Genomic DNA, 19,108 nt, shown 5'->3' with positions numbered 1-19,108 from the left:
TCAATCATTTTTCATCAATCAAGTTTAACTGTTCTAGACGGGTTTTGACCCATTCATCATCATCAATCTTTGCTTCGGCGATGATCCGAAGGGAAGGAATTTCAACTTCTGCAGGAATTACTGCTTCAGTGCCATATACCAACAAATAAGGAGTTGCTCCTACTGAAGTGCGAACAGTAGTGCGGTATCCCAATAATGCAAATGGTAATTTTTCATGCCATTGTTTTGATCCTTCTATCATTTTCCGAAGTATCTTCTTTATGTTTTTGTTGGCTGCTTCTACTGCTCCATTCGCCTTGGGCCGATATGGGGTAGAGTTACGATGTGTAATCTTAAACTGTTGACATACTTCCTTCATTAAGTTGCTGTTAAGATTAGCACCGTTATCTGTGATGATCACCTTCGGGATTCCGAATCGACATATGATATTTGAGTGGACAAAATCGACCACAGCTTTCTTGGTTACTGATTTGAATGTCTTGGCCTCAACCCATTTGGTAAAATAATCAATAGCTACCAGAATGAACCTGTGTCCATTGGATGCTGCCGGCTCAATTGGTCCAATCACATCCATGCCCCAGGCAATGAAGGGCCATGGTGCCGACATTGTGTGCAACTCGGATGGTGGAGAATGAATCAAATCTCCGTGTATTTGGCATTGATAACACTTGCGCACAAAACTGATACAATCTCGTTCCATGGTAAGCCAATAGTAACCGGCTCAGAGGATTTTCTTTGCCAATACATATCCACTCATGTGGGGTCCGCAAACTCCTGAATGTACTTCAGACATGACAGCTGCAGCTTGTCTGGCATCTATGCATCTTAATAATCCAAGATCTGGTGTTCTTTTATACAAAACTCCTCCGCTTAAGAAGAATCCATTTGCCAATCGCCTAATGGTCCTCTTTTGATCTCCTGTGGCTTGTGCGGGATATATACCCATCCTGATATACTCCTTGATGTCATGGAACCATGGTTCACCATCAAATTCTTCTTCAACCATATTGCAATAAGCGTGCTGATCGTGGACTTAAATATGTATTGGATCTACATAAGCTTTGTCCGGATGGTACAACATTGATGCCAGGGTAGCCAATGCATCAGCAACCTCATTATGGATTCTTGGAATATGTTGGAATTCCACTGATTGAAACCGCTGACAAAGATCATGTAGACATTGTCGGTATGGTATGAGCTTCAAGTCTCGGGTTTCCCATTCTCCTTGAATTTGATGTACCAAAAGATCCGAATCTCCCATGACTAAGATTTCTCGGATACCCATGTCTGCGGCTAGCCTTAACCCCAAAATGCAAGCTTCATATTCAGCCATATTATTGGTGCAATAAAATCGTAATTGAGCCGTAACAGGATAGTGATGCCCTGTTTCAGAAATGATTACAGCTCCTATTCCGACTCCTTTCATGTTGGCGGCTCCATCAAAGAAAAGTTTCCAGCCAGGCTTTTCAATTTGCTTCACCTCGTCGATATGCATTGTTTCTTCATCAGGAAAATAAGTTTTTAATGGCTCATATTCCTCATCGACCGGGTTTTCGGCTAAATGATCGGCCAGTGCTTGAGCCTTCATTGCAGTTCGAGTCACATAGATGATGTCGAATTCTGTGAGTAATATCTGCCACTTTGCCAGTCTTCCCGTTGGCATAGGGCTTTTGAAAAATGTATTTCAATGGATCCAACCGAGAAATGAGGTAAGTAGTGTAGGATGACAAATAGTGTTTCAATTTTTGAGCTACCCATGTTAGGGCGCAACATGTCTTTTCCAGATGAGTATACTTAACCTCATAAGCTGTGAACTTCTTGCTAAGGTAGTAGATGGCCTGTTCTTTTCTGCCAGTGAGGTCATGTTGCCCCAATACACAACCAAATGAATTTTCCAAAACCGTTAAGTAAAGAATCAAAGGTCTTCCTGGCTCTGGCGGGACCAACACGGGTGGTTTCGACAAGTACCCTTTTATCTTATCGAACGCTTCTTGACACTCATCGGTCCATTTGACCGCAACATCCTTTTTCAACAATTTGAAAATTGGCTCACAAGTTGTTGTGAGCTAAGCAATAAACCTGCTGATATAATTCAATCTTCCCAACAAACTCATTACTTCAGTTTTGTTCCTGGGAGGTGGCAATTCTTGGATAGCTTTGATTTTTGATGGGTCTAGATCGATGCCTCGTCGACTGACTATGAATCCCAACAACTTTCCAGATGGAACTCCAAATGCACACTTGGCAGGGTTAAGCTTGAGGTTGTGCCTGCGAAGTCTTAAGAAGAACTTCCTCAAATCCCCAATGTGGTCGGCCTGATGCTTTGATTTTATGATCACATCGTCCACGTATACCTCAATCTCCTTGTGTATCATATCATGAAACACTGTGGTCATTGCTCTCATATAGGTCGCTCCGGCGTTCTTTAAACCGAATGGCATTACCCGGTAGCAATAAGTTCCCCATGGTGTGATGAATGCCGTCTTTTCTGCATCTTCTTCATCCATTAGAATTTGATGATATCCGGCATAACAATCCACGAAAGACCCTATATCATGCTTGGCACAATTGTCGATCAAAATATGGATATTGGGTAATGGGAAATTATCCTTTGGACTTGCTTTGTTGAGATTGCGATAGTCGACGCATACTCTAATTTTGCCGTCTTTCTTTGGTACAGGAACGATATTAGCCAACCAAACAGGATATCGAGTGACTCGAATGACCTTTGCTTCCAATTGTTTGGTGATTTCTTCCTTAATTCTCACACTCATGTCAGGCTTGAATTTTCTCAGCCTCTGCTTGACAGGAGGCACTGTTGGATCGGTGGGCAATTTGTGGACCACTAAATCAGTGCTCAAGCCCGGCATGTCGTCATACGACCATGCAAAAACATCTTTGAATTCTATGAGTGCTTTAATTAACTCCTCTCGGATCTTTGGCTCCAGATGGACACTTATTTTAGTTTCTCGGATATTACTCGTGTCCCCTATATTGATGTCCTCGGTATCACTCAAGTTAGGTTTGATTTTTTCCTCAAAGTGAATTAACTCTTTACTAATCTCTTCAAAAACCTCATCTTCATCATATTCTGATTCATAATCACAATATATTTCTTGAATTAATATTTCGGAACCAGATTGATTTTTAAGACTGGGCTGAGGATTCCTCATGCATGCCATATCACTAGAGCCAGCGTAAAAGGAACTGTACAGGAAAGAAGAAAAAGAAAAGAAAACTATCAGGAATGATAATAAAAAAGAAAACTGCTTTTTATTGGATGATGAAAGATAACAAGGTTTGCACACTTCAAACAAACTGTAAGATAAGCTTTGGGATTACAACCCTGAAGTAACCCAAACAAACTGAAAGAAAATCAAAATAAACTACCAAGACTCCTTTCGAATTGGGAGAGGAGTGGTTTTCCAATTATTGAGCTTTGCTTCTGGCCCAACGAATTGAACTTCTGCGTTGCTACACCCTTCTCCGCCTTCCAACATATTCACATCACTAAACAATTTCTCGAACCTTTCAATTAATTCCTCCTCAGGATTGACCCGGGATTTAGGAATTGTTGTTATCGGGCAATTTTTAGCACCGGTCTTGACAAAAGACTTTAACAGATGTGGTACTGGTTTTGGAAGAACCCATGCTTGGTGTTTCAACTTCATGGCCCTTATCACGTCATTGGCGGTAGGTATGAACCCTAAACCGAATGTTCCCCAGTTCTCGGGGAGAGATACTGGTTGTATAATTCCTTGCAAAGATAAACCCAGACCTTTGCCGGGTATAAAGCCATTTTGTAACATTTCATAAGCTACCATGACTGATGCAGAGGATATCTTTGGATTTGGAAGATATTTCCCCTCTGGAATTTTCTCTATCGACACTGTGTCGGTCACTTGGTATACCCATGGTCCCTGGTCATTTTCTTGTTCCCTCGACCGGTACAATGGTACTGCTGTGAGCATTTAAACTTTCTTCTCCATACACGACTACTTCTTGATGATCCCATTCAAACTTGACAGCCTGATGTAGTGTTGACGGGACTGCTTTAGCAGCGTGGATCCATTGTCGACCCAACAACAAGTTGTAAGAAACAGTTATGTCCAACACTTGGAATTCCATTGTGAATTCAACTGGCCCTATTGTTAGTTCCAATACTATGTCGCCAAATGAATCTCTGCTTCCACCGTCAAACCCCCGTACGCAGATACTATTCTTCTGGATCCTCTCCTCTTTAATTTTTAATTTGTTTAAAGTGGAGAGAGGGCATATGTTTGCACTTGACCCATTGTCAACCAATACCCGGGTTACTATGGAGTTTTCACATTTCACGGTAAGGTAAAGAGCTCTGTTGTGCTCGTACCTTCCACAGGTAATTCATCATCAGCAAATGTAATTCTGTTTGTCTCAAAGATTCTATTGGCTATTTTTCCCAAATGATTTACAGAGATCTTTTCAGGAACATGAGCTTCATTCAGGATTTTCATCAACGCCAGACGGTGCTCCTCTGAATGGATCAGTAATGACAACAATGAAATTTGAGCGGGGGTCTTCTTTAATTGATCCACAACAGAATAATCATGGAGTTTCATTTTTCTTAAAAACTCCTCCGCCTCTTCTTCCGTCACAGCTCTCTTTGTTGGCATTGGATTGTTTTTAGTTTTTCTCAGCTCTTCGGGAGTAAAACATCTTCCCGAACGAGTCAAGCCTTGCACCTCACACACTTCTTCCTTGATTTCTTTGCCCTTGTACATCACAGTCACTCATTCGTAGTTCCATGGGATGGCTTTGTTGTTGATGACCGGCAGCTGGATTACAGGTGCAATAATAACCCGATCTGTACGGGCTCCTTCCACGAATACAATGGGTTTGTTAGCAACCCCTGGTACTATCACTTTCGGCCTTTCTTGTTTTGCGGCAACTTTGCTCGATGATCCCTCATCGACTATCATAGACGGTTCATCACCATTTTTGTTCTGCTTAGACACCGGCTTCTCCTCCATTAACTGCTTATCTGGCTTGGTTTCATGAGTCTTGATCATCATGACAGTTTGTGACGGCTTCTTTGTCTCCCCATCAGCTTGTATGATTTCTATCATATTAGCCTCTTGATGGGCTGGCATTGGATTTCTATTGATATTTGGGGCTTCGGGGGTTTGAACCTCGATTTTATTAGTATCAATCAGCTCTTGTATTGCATTTTTCAAATGCCAACATTTCTCCGTATCATGGCCTGGTGCACCGGAGCAATATTCACAGCTAATGGTGTAATCCAGATTCTTTGGAGGAGGATTGGGTAGTTTGGATTGTATTGGTCTCAGCATGTCTAGCTGTCTCAGCCTGTGGAACAGACTAGTGTAAGACTCTCCCAATGGAGTGTAAGTTTTCTTTTTCTGTTCCCTTTCTCCCCTGAATGCTGGCCTAGGCCTGAAACCTGGTCCGGGATAGGCTCGTGGGTAAGTATTTGGTGTGACAGGAGCACGCCAATTGGTGTGAACAGGTGGCTGATTGTATGCTTGAGCATGGTTAATGGAAAAATGAGGCTCTGAAGGGTGATAGTAGTGTTGGGATGAATCATGGTGGTAAGCTGATTGGCGAGGTCGTTGTTGATTATAGTAAAGCGGTGAACCTCTGGGTCCCGGCCAAATTCCTGAATCAACTACTGCTGCTTCCTCCCTCTTCTTTCTTCCGATTCCTCCTACCCCGCCTTGAATAGCTTGAGTAGTTGCCTTAATTGCTGAATAGCTCATGATTTTATTTGTCTTGAGGCCTTCTTCCACCATACCTCCCATCTTCACTACTTCGTTGAATGATTTCCCAACCGCTGAAACCAAGTGGGCATAGTAAGTTGGTTCCAAGGCTTGGAGGAAGTAGTCTACCATTTCGCTCTCCTTCATAGGAGGATCCACTCTTGCTGTCTGTTCTCTCCACCGAAAACCATACTCTCTGAAACTTTCATTGTGTTTCTTCTCAAATTTGGTCAAAGATAATCGATCTGGGATGATTTCCAGGTTGTATTGGAAATGGTATGCGAATGCCTGTGCCAGGTCATCCCAGGTGTACCATCTTCCATGGTCCTGGCGTGTATACCACTCCAAAGCTGATCCGCTTAGACTTTGACTGAAGTAAGCCATCAATAATTCATCCTTTCCCCCAGCTCCTCGCATCTTGCTACAGAAACCCCTTAAGTGGGCTACTGGGTCGCCGTGCCCGCTGTATAGGTCAAATTTGGGCATCTTGAAGCCAACTGGCAATTGTACATTAGGGAATAAGCATAAATCTTTGTATGCTACACTGACTTGCCCACCTAATCCCCGCATGTCTCGGAACGATTGTTCTAGACTTTTGACCTTCCTGAACATCTCTTCTTGTTCAACATTTTTGGCTGGCTTGTCAATTTCGGTTGGGAGATCAAACCGAGGAGCAGTTGAATTGATTTCGGAGGCTTTGAAGGTGGGCTCCGGGGGGTAATATTGGTTGTCTTGGGCCTGAAATGTAGGCTCACTAGGAGATTTGTGAAATGTAGCAGGGGGAGGTGCTACGAAAACAGGAGTCATAGGTGGAGGAAGGTACGGAACTGGTTTTGGAGGTGGAGACTGTGGTGTCTGAGAGGTGGTGCCTCGGTAGTGCTGATAAATGGGGAAACTTGGGGATAATTCAGTGGTGATATTATCCTGAGTTTGGGTCATTGATGGAGCAGGGTTATTTGGGTAAGATGGGGGTAACTGTCCTGTAGACCAAGCTTGGTACATCTCAGCCATTTGCTGCTTGAGCTTAAACATCTCTTCTTTCATTTTCCCGACATCCATCTCTTCTATCTCCATACCTGTGTCAACATCTGGGATAGACATACTTTCGGGTATTGGTCCTTTTGATCTTGTGTGATAGTGATAATATGCCAGTATACTCTTTAGAGAAACTAACTGCTTGAATTCTGAAAATGAACAAACTTGTTAGTTTTGAGAGTTTAACACATATATAATCACACGTTGAGATGCAATGCTCCTAGACAAATAATCCCTTTCTATTATGCATTTGCTCGGCTGCTTGTGTCGTCCCAGCTTTCTTGAAATTGAAAATTGTCATTCACTTTTATTTACTATATATATCTTTTATCGTGGTGGTCGAATCTTAGAGATTGCCTACGTATCATGCCTTACATGAATCAGACCTTGCGTAGTTCGGACCAAAGGCAATCACTTTTATTTATTACACAAAGATGGAATTACATTTGAAAACTTTAAGAAAATGGCTTGAAAACACACACTTAAATCAAAATAAAAGATACAATTCTTAACATCTCACAACGTGCCCCACTTTCCACTTTTGTTGTCAAATATTGGATTATCTGCTCAATGTGGGGCTTGACCTGGATGGCCTCCCAGCGTACGATACATCCTTTCCAACTCCATTGCTAGATGACGAGCAAAAGTGGGCGCATGCTCTGTAAACCTTTCATAATCCATTCCTTGGCAGTTTACATAACTTTGAGATGTGAAGACTGCCAAGTCGTGGATTTGTGCCCTGAAACCTTGGAGACGTTGGTCTTGGTCTTGCAATTGCTGCTGACGAGTGGTGGCTATATCTCTGACACGGTTTTCACGATCTAGAGCTGATTCTAATAGAGCTCGGAGTCTGGCCTGCTCTAATCTTGCTTGCGATCTTTCCTTGTCGAGGTATGCTTGTTGATATTCTCTGTTGCATCTTCTTGCCTCTTCTAGTTGTGCACGAAGCTGGTCTTCTGATCGCATCCAATATTCTTTTTCCTTCTTGAATTGGGCCTTGTCTTTTTCGGATTGCCTATCTTGGCGTTCTTTGTTAGATCTGGCTTCTTCGTTTAATTGTTGGATCCTTTCTTTTGCTTTGCTCAATGCCCTTTCGTTTTCCGCAAGAATGGAATCATAATCTTGCATTTTTTCAAAGAGATTGGCGATGGTTTTTTGATCCTTCCAGCTCCTCTTTGGCGTTTCAGAGACTCTTTTCATTTTTTGGAATCGAGCATGAAGATTTTCATTCTCACAAGCTAGACTCTTTTTCTCGCCTTTGGCTTCTTGTTCTTGCAAATCTTTCTCCAAACTGAGGCTTCTTAGATTTTCTTTTAGGGCATGGATAGTTGCTTTGTACCCTTTTTCTTTTTCTCCCCAGATCAACCGCTCTTGGATTTTATCATTGAAGTTTTGAACATGGGGTCTTTTTGTTGGCCTTTTTAGCTCAGGTTCTGGTACATCATCCACGCGAGACCGTTTTTCGAACCACCTTGCATATCCAGGATTTATCTCACCCTTTGTAGCGTCTAGGACTTGAGTATCACTTTTCAAGTATCGGCACCCATTCCACATCTGCTGAAGTAGAGCTTCGGGAATAGTGGCTTCTGGGTGTAATTCGATTACTTGCATACTCAAATCTTCATCATCAGGAACTATTTGATATCTCCCTAGTTGCCTTAGGACTCTTAGTGGTGCATACGGCTGAATGCTTCTCAATCCCAATAGTAGTAGATAACTATTTGAGGTTGACATATGTATTGCTTCCCTCATCGGGAGCCATCCCAGAGTCCATTCAATTTGATTTGCCGTTAAAGCCTTTAGATGAGATACCCATGCTTCTATCCCTTCTGGAGCTTGATAATTTTTTGTTCTTTCCTCATAGCTCTCGATGCAATTAGCTTTGTTTGACCCATACTGTATGATCTTGGGCTGTTGTTGGAGATGTTCAATCACCCACATTTGCAACAAAATTTTGCATCCTTCGAAGACTTTTGCTCCTGATTTGCATAAAGTCAAAGCCCGATAAATATCTGATAGAATGATGGGGACAAGGGTGTGATTTTCTTTAGTGGTGAAGGATTTGCACAACTTTTGCGGTGCGAATATCAATTGTTCGCTCTTTATTTGGGAAGACCATGACTCCTAGAAAAGCCACCATGAAAGCAAATCGACGGTGCATCTGCCAAGTGTCTTTGTTTTGCTTATTAGTAAGGCCTTTCTCATGAATTTCGAACCCATCTGACTTTCCAAACCTGGAATACAAAAAGTTGAAGGAACAACATCCATTGATGACATTGCTTTTCCTGATTTGACTGCTGATGTTCAGAAGACCGAAGAATCGATGTACTGAAGGAGCCTTTGTGAATATCAAGCTTTGATTTCTTAAACTTCCGTCAAAACCAACATAGCCAGCTATCTCCTCTAATGTAGGAGTAAGCTCGAAGTCAGAGAAACGAAAAACATTGTGAACAGGATCCCAGAAAGTTACTAACGCCGTAATCAGATCATCACGAGGTTCAACTTTCATAATGTCCGTGAGATTTCCCAAATGCTTGACGACCCATTTTTGACCGTCTTCGCCTAAATCATACCACCACATTTGAAGCTGACATAGAAATTCTTCCGTACTTGTGGATGAGGGGCTTTGTGTAGTGCTCATTTTGTTTCTGAAATTTTAATTTTGATAAAGTCAAAATTTATTTTGAAAAATTACGCTAAAAAAAAATCATTCTCGAAATTTTTTTTTATTAAATACCTTTATTTCAAAATTTAAAACTATATTTTTTCGATTTTTTTTTTAAAAACAACCCATTTTATTCCTTTCTTCTTACCATGATTTTATTTAAGCTGGTCAACAAGCATGTTCGAGGCAAATGAATGCACAAGTAACAAGTAGGATGCATCATGATGGTCTTTTTATTTTGGGTTCACCTGTCCTAGACAGACCCAACCCCTGTGTTGAGTCTCCAAGGCCAAATGCATATGATGCAAATATTCGTTCCTACTAGGGATCCGGTACATGGCTGAGTTATTCTAAGTGTAAAACCTTAGGTTGATTGTTCTAAACCTGGCTTACCCAAACGGACAGTTTGAGCCGAAGCGGGGGCAACGTACCGGGAGCACGAAAGTCTGCCCGGCCTAGTTACTTGTCCCAACTCCGTCTTATTTGGTATGACTTTAACAGAAAGGTGGGTCACGCGCACGTGTACACCATAAATTCAGAAGACTCAGAAAGAAGGGGGTTTCGTAGCAGTTGTATATATTCATAATTCAAATAATATTAAAGCGGTAAAAAAAAACATTTAGCATATTAGCATATAAACAGTTGAAAATCATATAGTAAATAAAGCCAATTAACACAACTATTTTAAGCTCGAATTCTTTAAACCCTGAACCAATGGTTCTGGGTTACAATAACACTGTTTTTTCTGTTTTGATCCCCAGCAGAGTCGCCAGAGCTGTCGCACCTCCTTTTTACCGCGCCCGCGGGGCGCGTGGGGAGTTTTCTCCAATTAAAGGACAGTCGAAACGGGATTTATTTAATTATTTAAGAGTCGCCACCTGGGAATTTTAAGGCGTCCCAAGTCACCAATTTCAATCCCTGAATCGAGGAGAATATGACTCTGTTTATTATTCTGCGAACCAGAAATCCTGAGTAAGGAATTCTGTTAATCCGGAAGAAGGTGTTAGGCATTTCCGAATTCCGTGGTTCTAGCACGGTCGCTTAACTGTTTTTATTATTGGCTTAATTATCTTGATTTTATTAAATATATTGATGTTACATGATTTTACTACCGCTTATACTTATTGTGATTGAAGACCCTTCTTTGAATCGAATTACGCGTACGTATATTCGTGTTATAAATTTAAAAATGCGGAATTGTGTCACGCGTACGTGTACACGATAACTTTTGGTAAGATATTTATTAAACAATCATTTTTCGAAATTGTGTCGAATCAAGAATATTTGTTTTTTCTTAAATAGTGAACCGTACATCTCGGGTTTTTATGAAATTGATTTAACGCCTTTGGAAAAATCCTTTTATTAAATATTCGCTCGAAATTGCGCGTACGCATAATCCGAATTTTTTTCTTTTAAAAATATAATCAGGGTACGCGAACGTATCCCTAATTGCGCAAAATATTTGTAATGATATTAGGGATTTTTCCACAAATTGTTTATTATATTATGAGAAATCTTCATTTAAGATACCCTTTAATTCTTGAAAAAGAATTCACAATTTATTGAATGTTGCCCGTTGATTATAATTTCCGCATATAACATGTTCATCCAAGACTATTCAAATTCAAAATAAAGAATAAGAACATGATTAATACTATTCTTCACAAATACAACATATATATCTACATGCCCAATAATGAATTGTATATGAAACTAAAAATGATTTATAAAGGGAAGAATATATATTTTTTTTCAAGAAACTTTTATTATTTCTATTTAGTGCAAGTCCTATTTCTAATTGTTGTTGATAAAAGTGTTGCAATTTGTATATCTCATCTTATTCTCATATACTTGCTTTTAATCTAATAGGCCTAATTATTTATTTAGGATGGTAAATAGGCATCAAATTGATAATAAAGGGAATTATTGTACAAATTAATTAACAACATTGCCTTACAAGCCGCCTATTTGTATGTCTTGAAACATTCGTAGCACTTTAACATCATAATGAGCCATAACAACTCAACTCATCCACTAATGGTTCTATAAATACCTGTTATCATACCACATAAGAACGTACAACTTATATCATTCCATCCATAACTAAATCAAGTATAAGAATAAACTAGCAATATGGTTTTAATATTTTCACTCTATTCTAACAACGCCACAAGGCCTAGTAAATGGCCAATCTTTATGTCATGTTTCTTACCTTGACAGTTCAAATATGATTAAACTAATGAGATGAAGGGCTAACATTATTACAAAGCTTTATACGAACTTTCAAAGTAAGACAATTAGCTCATAGCTATCAAATTGAATTCACTACTAATTAACTAACATGAAACAAAAAATGAAATTTAAACTGATGAACTTGGACAAATGGAAAATAGAATTTCAATTCAAGCTTCATTGATGAGTCATGTTGAATCTCTTTCCAACTTAAAATTTAAAAGACATGTACCTGAAAATGAAGGTAGAAGGAGTAAATTTCAGCAGTTGCAGCAGTAACAAAATTAGCAGAATATACCAATAACACAGCAAGTCTGAACAAGACCCGTTAACCCAGATGAACAGTGACAGAGACTTGAGAAAAATTTCAGATTTGGACTGAACAATATTCACAAGCAAACAACGGACAGATTCTAGAAAGATAACATTTCAGATTTCAGTTTCTTTCCTCTTCCTGTTTCAGATTCCTATTCCACATTTCTTTTTTTCTGTTTATCACAAATGTGTATGTATTTCTGTGTATATTTCCTAATGTTTTGAAAATCAGCCTCTCTTAAACAGATAACCTGAAGAAAAACAAAACTGCCTTTCTAAATCAGATTGTTCCTCCTCTTAAAATCTACCCAAAATCTCAGTTTTCTTTGTTCTAATCTCTCTGAAAACTGAACTTTAAAATTTCTGTCTGAAAACTGATTTCTCTCTCTCTGAAAACTCTTAAAATCTGTCTAAATTCTGTTCTGAAATCTCTCCAAAAAACTCTTAAACTCTCTTCAAGTTTTCTCAAAAACTCCTCCCCAAATCAGTCCTCATTCCCCTCTATCTTATACAGGTCTGTCCCCCCCTTTTTAAGTGCTGCCCGGACCCCCTTTTATCTTTTAAAAACAGAAAAAATTCCATTAAAATCTGCCTTTACTACTTTAAATCCCATCAAGTTAACTTTTTCCTGATTTCTAGCAGCCCATTATCCCTTGTTCCCCATTAGTATCATTAACTAATAGCCATTAACATACCACTTTCAGCCCTCTATTATATCATATTACCTCACTGTTTCATTACCAGTAGTACCCCTGAAAACCTACTGTTATTACTGAAAAATCAGAACCCACTGTAAAACAGATTCTATAATCTGTATAAACTTAATTATCCTTCTGATTTACAGCTATAACCAATCCTATGATTTTGAGACAGTATATCACATTTCTAATAACTGATTGACAAGAACTGAATTTAAACAGGGGATTCTCAACTGAACACTGAATAAAACACCCTTAACATTACACAGAACATGCAGGATTATTTCAACTGAAATTCAAAACTGAACTAAAAGCAAACAAATACAGGAGCATTGTCAATATACTGACAATGCCCTGTTCAGAAAACAATATATACATACCATTGACAAACTTTCTGAATTATTAAAAGAGAATCAATTAATTGGGAAGAACTAATTGACTGAGTTCAATGACAATAAACAATTCCAAACGGATAAACAGGGTATTACAAATAGCATTAATGGTAATAAGAATTTACAAAACAACTAATCGACGAACTTAATCGAGTCGATTACACATATTATGACCATTCGTAAACAACAGAAACAATAGTATGATTCTGATCCAATAGACGAGTATGAGACAGTATAACAGAATTGACTAAAAAAAATATGAAAAATTAAACAGACTAATGAAAACAAAATAGAATACTCATAGAATGCTCATAAGAAACAGAAATTACCTCTGAACCTTTAAATTCAAATGAACTCAACTCGACTTGGATTTGGACTTTGTTTGAAATCAAACAGACCTTAGTCGAGGTATTTTCCACTGAAAATACTTCGACTAAGGTCGATTAAACATCTTTATTCAATCTGGACAGAATCCAAAAGTTTGGTATTTTAGGGTTCTTGAAAGTTCGATTTGGGACTTACTCATTTCTGGTTAGATTCGAGGGAAACCAAACATGTTCTAGGCACGAGGGAGGTCAGGGGGTAACTGGTGTGGGTTTGAAGTAGGTTGGGATAAGGTCAGGTTGTACTCGAATCTTCAAATGAAGATTCGAGTAGTTCCAGTATGATTCGAACCATGCAACTAACAGATCCATGATGAGGGTATCTAGGGGAAGTTGTGGTGTTATTTTGGAAGCCATCGGAGAAGATCAGGTTTTCAGGCCAACCTTCGATTTAAGATTCGAAGGGTTGGGGCCTGATTCGAAGGAAACTAAGGTCATATTCGTGTAGAGGATGTTCAGGGGGTCTTAGGGTGTTATTTTGGTGACCGGCGGCGTTGATGCCGCCGGGTTTCAGGCTTTGGGGTCTTAGGGCGGCTAGGGTTAGGTGGGAGGGTCTGAGGAAGATGATGAACAGTGAGAGGAGGGGGGTGTTCAGTTAGGGGTCGGGGTAGGGCTTGGGACTTATATAGGGGTGGGGTGGATTGATGCTATCCGTCTGATCAATTAAGATGAAGGGCCAGGATCAATCCACTAATCCAAACGACGTCGTTTGGTTTAACGTTGGGGTCGGACTGAGTCGGGTCACTGGATCGGGTTACGGGTTACGGGTAAAGGTGATGAAATCGCGTCCGTTGGTTGGATTTGATCCAATGGTCCTTGATAAATGTGGCCAAACGTCGTCGTTTGGTCTTGGCTTTGGACTGAACCGGACTTGGGCTGCCTGGATTGGGCTAAAGGGGGTAATTTGGCTTGGGCCTGGATTTAAATCCAGGTCCGATTTTTATTCCTTTTTCAACTATTTCATTTTTCTAATTTAAATTTCCAATTTTAATTATAAAACAATTTTAACTTCACAAAAATATATTAATTACTCTATAACAATTATTTAACACATAGACAAAACATCAATCACACAGTGAAATATTTAAAATAGAACTATCGCATATTTTTGTGATTTTATTTAAATTATCTTTTAAATGCATAATTAAATCCTATATGCATGCAACATGTATTTTATTTTATTTTTTCACTTTATTATGACAATGTAAACACTTACGGACATAACACAAGTATTTAACACTACGCAAATTCAAAAATTACACAGTAAAAGAAATTTATTGTATTTTTGATTTATTTTGGAGTAGTTTTTCGTAAGGCAAAAATCACGTGCTCACAAGTGGATCCGACACATTATCACTTGACTTTACATAATCAATCGTGATAATTCCTCTAGAGAGTAATTGTCTAATGGTTTTATGTCTTCGTCATATATGACGAGATTTACCATTATACATAACGCTCTCAGCCTTTCCAATTGCCGCTTAACTATCGCAATGTATGCATATTGGTGCCAATGGTTTGGGCCAAAATGGAATATCTTCCAAGAAATTCCAAAAACATTCAGCTTCTTCACCGGCTTTATCTAAGGCTATGAATTCAGCCTTCATTGTAGAGCGGGCAATACATGTTTGTTTGAATGACTTCTAAGATACCGCTCACCCACCAATAGTGAATACATATCCACTTGTGGACGTAGAATCAGTTGAACTGGTGATCCAATTTGCATCACAGTATCCCTCAATCACTGCAAGATATTTACTGTAGTGTAAAACAAAGCCCTGGGTATGTTCTAAATATCCCAAAACTCGTTTCATTGCCATCCAATGAGATTGACCTGGATTACTCGTGTATCTACTCAATTTACTTATAGCATAATCTATATCTGGTCGTGTACAATTCATGATGTACATTAAGCATCCCAACACACGAGCATAATCCAATTGTGATATGCTTTGGCCTTTGTTCTTTGCCAATGCAAGATTCACATCAATTGGAGTCTTTGCAAATTTAAACCCTAAGTGCTTGAACTTTTCAAGTACTAACTTAATATAATGAGATTGTGACAATGCTAGACATTGTGGAGTCTTATGGATCTTAATTCCTAGAATTAAATCAGCAACCCCCAAGTCTTTCATATCAAACTTGCAAGTTAGCATGCGTTTAGTCGCATTTATGTTGGCAATGTCAATACTCATTATCAGCATATCATCCACATATAAGCAAACAATGACTATGTGATTTGGAATATTTTTAATGTACTCACATTTATCATATTCATTTATTTTAAAACCATTTGACAACATTGTTTGGTCAAATTTGGCATGCCATTGTTTGGGTGCTTGTTTTAGTCCGTAAAGGTACTTAACAAGTCTACATACCTTCTTTTCTTTACCTGAAAACACAAACCCTTCAGGTTGTTCCAGGTAAATTTCTTCCTCTAACTCTCCATTTAAGAAGGCTGTCTTAACATCCATTTGATGAATTTCATGACCATAAACTGCAACTAACGCTACTAATGTTCGTATGGATGTAATTCTTGTAACTGGAGAGTATGTATCGAAATAGTCAAGACCTTCTCGTTGTCTATACCCTTTGACCACAAGTCTTGCCTTAAATTTGTCAATAGTCCCATCATCTTTCATTTTCCTCTTAAAGATCCATTTAAAACCCAACGGTTTATTTTCAGGAGGAAGATCAACCAATTCTCATGTATGGTTGTTCAGTATGGATTCTATTTCACTATTGACTGCCTCTTTTCAAAACAATAATTCCAAAGATGACATAGCTTCTTTAAATGTTTGAAGCTCATTTTCCAATAAGAAAATCACAAAATCTGGTCCAAATGAAGTAGACGGTCTTTAACGTTTACTACGTCTTGGATCCTCCTGGTTAAGTGTACTTTCTTTTGTTTCTTCCCGAGGTCATTTAGATCCTTCACCAATCGACTCACATTCCTTTTTATACGGATATATATTTTCAAAGAACTCAACATTATCTGATTCTATAACCGTATTATTATGAATGTCAGGATTTTCTAATTTATGAACCAGAAATCGATATGCTTTACTATTAGTCGCATATCCTATGAAAACACAATCAACGGTTTTCGGTCCTATTTTTATCCTTTTGGGTTTAGGAACTTGTAATTTTTCCAAACATCCCCATACTTTAAAATAATTCAAGTTGGGCTTCCTTCCTTTCCATTTTTCATATGGAATGGATTGTGTTTTGCTGTGGGGTACTCGATTTAGTATTCGGCTAGCCGTAAGAACGGCTTCCCCCCACAAGTTCTGTGGCAAACCAGAACTTATCAATAATGCATTCATCATCTCCTTTAATGGACAATTCTTTCTTTCTGCAATCCCATTGGATTGAGGCGTGTAAGGGGCCGTTGTTTGATGAATAATTCCATATTCTAAACATATTTGTTCAAAAGGAGATTCATATTCACCACCCCTATCACTTTTTTTCATTTTGATTTTCTTGTTAAGTTGTGTTTCAACTTCATTTTTGTATTGTTTGAATGCGTCTATTGCTTCATATTTACTATTAAGTAAGTAAACATAGCAATATCGAGTATTATCGTTAATATAAGTTATGAAATACTTCTTTCCACTGCGAGATGGTATTGACTTCATGTCACATATATCTGCGTGAATTAAGTCTAACGAATTTGAGTTCCTTTCAACTGACTTATAAGGATTCCACACATACTTGACATTTTGATTTGTCATATTCAAACTTAGGCAATACTTCCAAATTAATCATTTTTCCACAAGGTTTTATAATTGACATGACCCAAACGTATATGTCATAATTCATTTGACTCAAGTAAGTAAGACGAATCTGAATTTTTATTATTATTTTTAACAACCATTACATTCAACTTGAAAAGGCCCTCGGTGAGATAACATTTTCCTACAAACATCTCGTTCTTACTTATTACAACCTTATCAGATACAAATAGACATTTAAAACCATTCTTAACAAGAAGTCCAGTAGAGACTAAATTCTTTCTAATCTCGGGAACATGAAGGACGTTGTTCAAAGTCACCACTTTGACGGAAGTCATTTTGAGAAATATTTTCCCACATCCTTCAATCTTGGCCTTTGCAGCATTTCCCATAGAAATAGTCTCATCGAGTCCAACATGAGCATAAGTAGCAAAACTTTCTCTAACAGCACAAACATGACGAGTGGCTCCAGAATTAATCCACCACTCTTTAGGATTGCCCACCAAGTTGCACTCGGAAAGCATGGCCCACAAGTCATCAACATCATCATGCTTTTCAACCATGTTTGCTTGACCCTTCTTCTTATCTTTCTTCGGAGCACGACACTCCGTAGATTTGTGTCTTACTTTTCCACAATTGTAGCAATTTTCACTGAACCGCTTCTTACTTGGGTTGTATTTCGGTCCAGAAGCCTTCTTCCTCTTTTTGTTCTCTTCAATAATATTTGCTTCCATTATTGTTGAATTTCCACGGCCTCTCTTTTCATCAGCTTTGTTGTCCTCTTCGATTCTTAACCGAATAATGAGATCTTCAAGGGACATCTTCTTGCGTTTGTGTTTCAAGTAGTTTTTGAAGTCCTTCCACAAAGGAGGCAACTTCTCAATCATCGTTGTTACTTCGAATGCTTCATTGATGATAAGACCTTCAATGAAATTTCTGTTAGTAAAAATACTAAGATAACTACTTTCAACATCAATATTAGTTTGATTTATACCTTCAGCAAGGAGATCGTGAATAATCACTTGCAATTCCTGGACTTGGGTAATAACAAACTTGCTATCTACCATTTTGTAGTCCAAAAACTTTGCAGCAACGAACTTCTTCAACCCGGCATCTTCGGTTTTGTATTTCTTTTTAAGCGCAGTCCATAGTTCTTTTGACGTTTCTATGCCACTGTAGACGTTATACAAAGCATCCTCCAGCCCGCTTAGAATATAATTCTTGCACAAAAAATCTGAATGCTTCCACGCCTCAATCACGAGAAAGCGTTCAGTTTCTGGAGTTTCATCGGACAGCATAGGAACATCTTCCTTGGCGAACTTCTGGAGGCTTAGAGTAGTCAAGTAGAAGAATATCTTTTGCTGCCAGCACTTGAAATCAATCCCTGAAAATTTTTCGGGTTTCTCCATCGGTGCCAATGTTGTCAGTGTTGTTAGGCTCGTTGAGGCATTGGCAGTCACCATTAGAACAGCTTGGTTATCACGATCCGGATTTCCCGCCGTCGAGAGTCGTGATGGCGCCTACTTGTGAAAGCTAGGCAAGCCGCGTAATATAGAATAACTAACTCTTTTATTTAAACTTTTTAACAATTTAAGTTAACTATGAAATATTAACGATAAATGAATATATGCGGAAGACTTAATCTAATAACTAGCCAAAACCAGTACGGCAATACCAACATACATCTCTACCCGAAATCCGGTGTCACAATATCACGGACCAACTACAAGTACGACATACAAGTGTCTGGAAAGAAAGTACAATTTGTCTCTGAAGTAAATGAAAATAGAATACATATAAAGATAGAAGAGAATGTCGGGCCTGCGGACGCCTGCAGGGCTACCTCGGGATCTCTAACTGGACTGAAGGCAGCCACCCAATGCTACGGTCCAAAAGCT

At 38.8% G+C, this 19,108-nt stretch overlaps 2 protein-coding genes across 2 annotated transcripts; both read right to left on the bottom strand.

Annotated features, from left to right (window-relative positions):
* Positions 1-15,131: 15,131 nt before the first annotated feature.
* On the bottom strand, positions 15,132-15,671 carry LOC138880208 (secreted RxLR effector protein 161-like). The gene has a single exon (XM_070159883.1). The coding sequence runs from the start codon at positions 15,669-15,671 to the stop codon at positions 15,132-15,134; it is 540 nt and encodes a 179-aa protein (XP_070015984.1).
* A 1,616-nt stretch (positions 15,672-17,287) lies between these two features.
* LOC138880207 (uncharacterized) lies at positions 17,288-18,673 on the bottom strand. The gene is made up of 3 exons (XM_070159882.1): positions 18,264-18,673; positions 17,540-18,146; positions 17,288-17,425 (listed from the first exon to the last, which is right to left on the bottom strand). The coding sequence occupies exons 1-3, from the start codon at positions 18,671-18,673 to the stop codon at positions 17,288-17,290; spliced, it is 1,155 nt and encodes a 384-aa protein (XP_070015983.1).
* Between the last annotated feature and the right edge of the window lie 435 nt (positions 18,674-19,108).

Source organism: Nicotiana sylvestris, chromosome 10 (genome assembly GCF_000393655.2).
Source record: "Nicotiana sylvestris chromosome 10, ASM39365v2, whole genome shotgun sequence".
In the NCBI taxonomy this organism is placed as follows: Eukaryota; Viridiplantae; Streptophyta; class Magnoliopsida; order Solanales; family Solanaceae; genus Nicotiana; species Nicotiana sylvestris.
Note: the sequence above shows the minus strand (reverse complement) of the source record. Positions and strands in the feature narration are given on the sequence as shown.

Coding starts and splice junctions, on each gene's coding strand:
- LOC138880208 (XM_070159883.1), bottom strand. CDS start 15,671: ATGAGTATTGACATTGCCAACATAAATGCGACTAAACGCATGCTAACT.
- LOC138880207 (XM_070159882.1), bottom strand. CDS start 18,673: ATGGTGACTGCCAATGCCTCAACGAGCCTAACAACACTGACAACATTG. Junction 18,147..18,263: donor TACAAAATGGTAGATAGCAA/GTTTGTTATTAC, acceptor TTTTACTAACAG/AAATTTCATTGAAGGTCTTA. Junction 17,426..17,539: donor TATTTCTCAAAATGACTTCC/GTCAAAGTGGTG, acceptor GTATCTGATAAG/GTTGTAATAAGTAAGAACGA.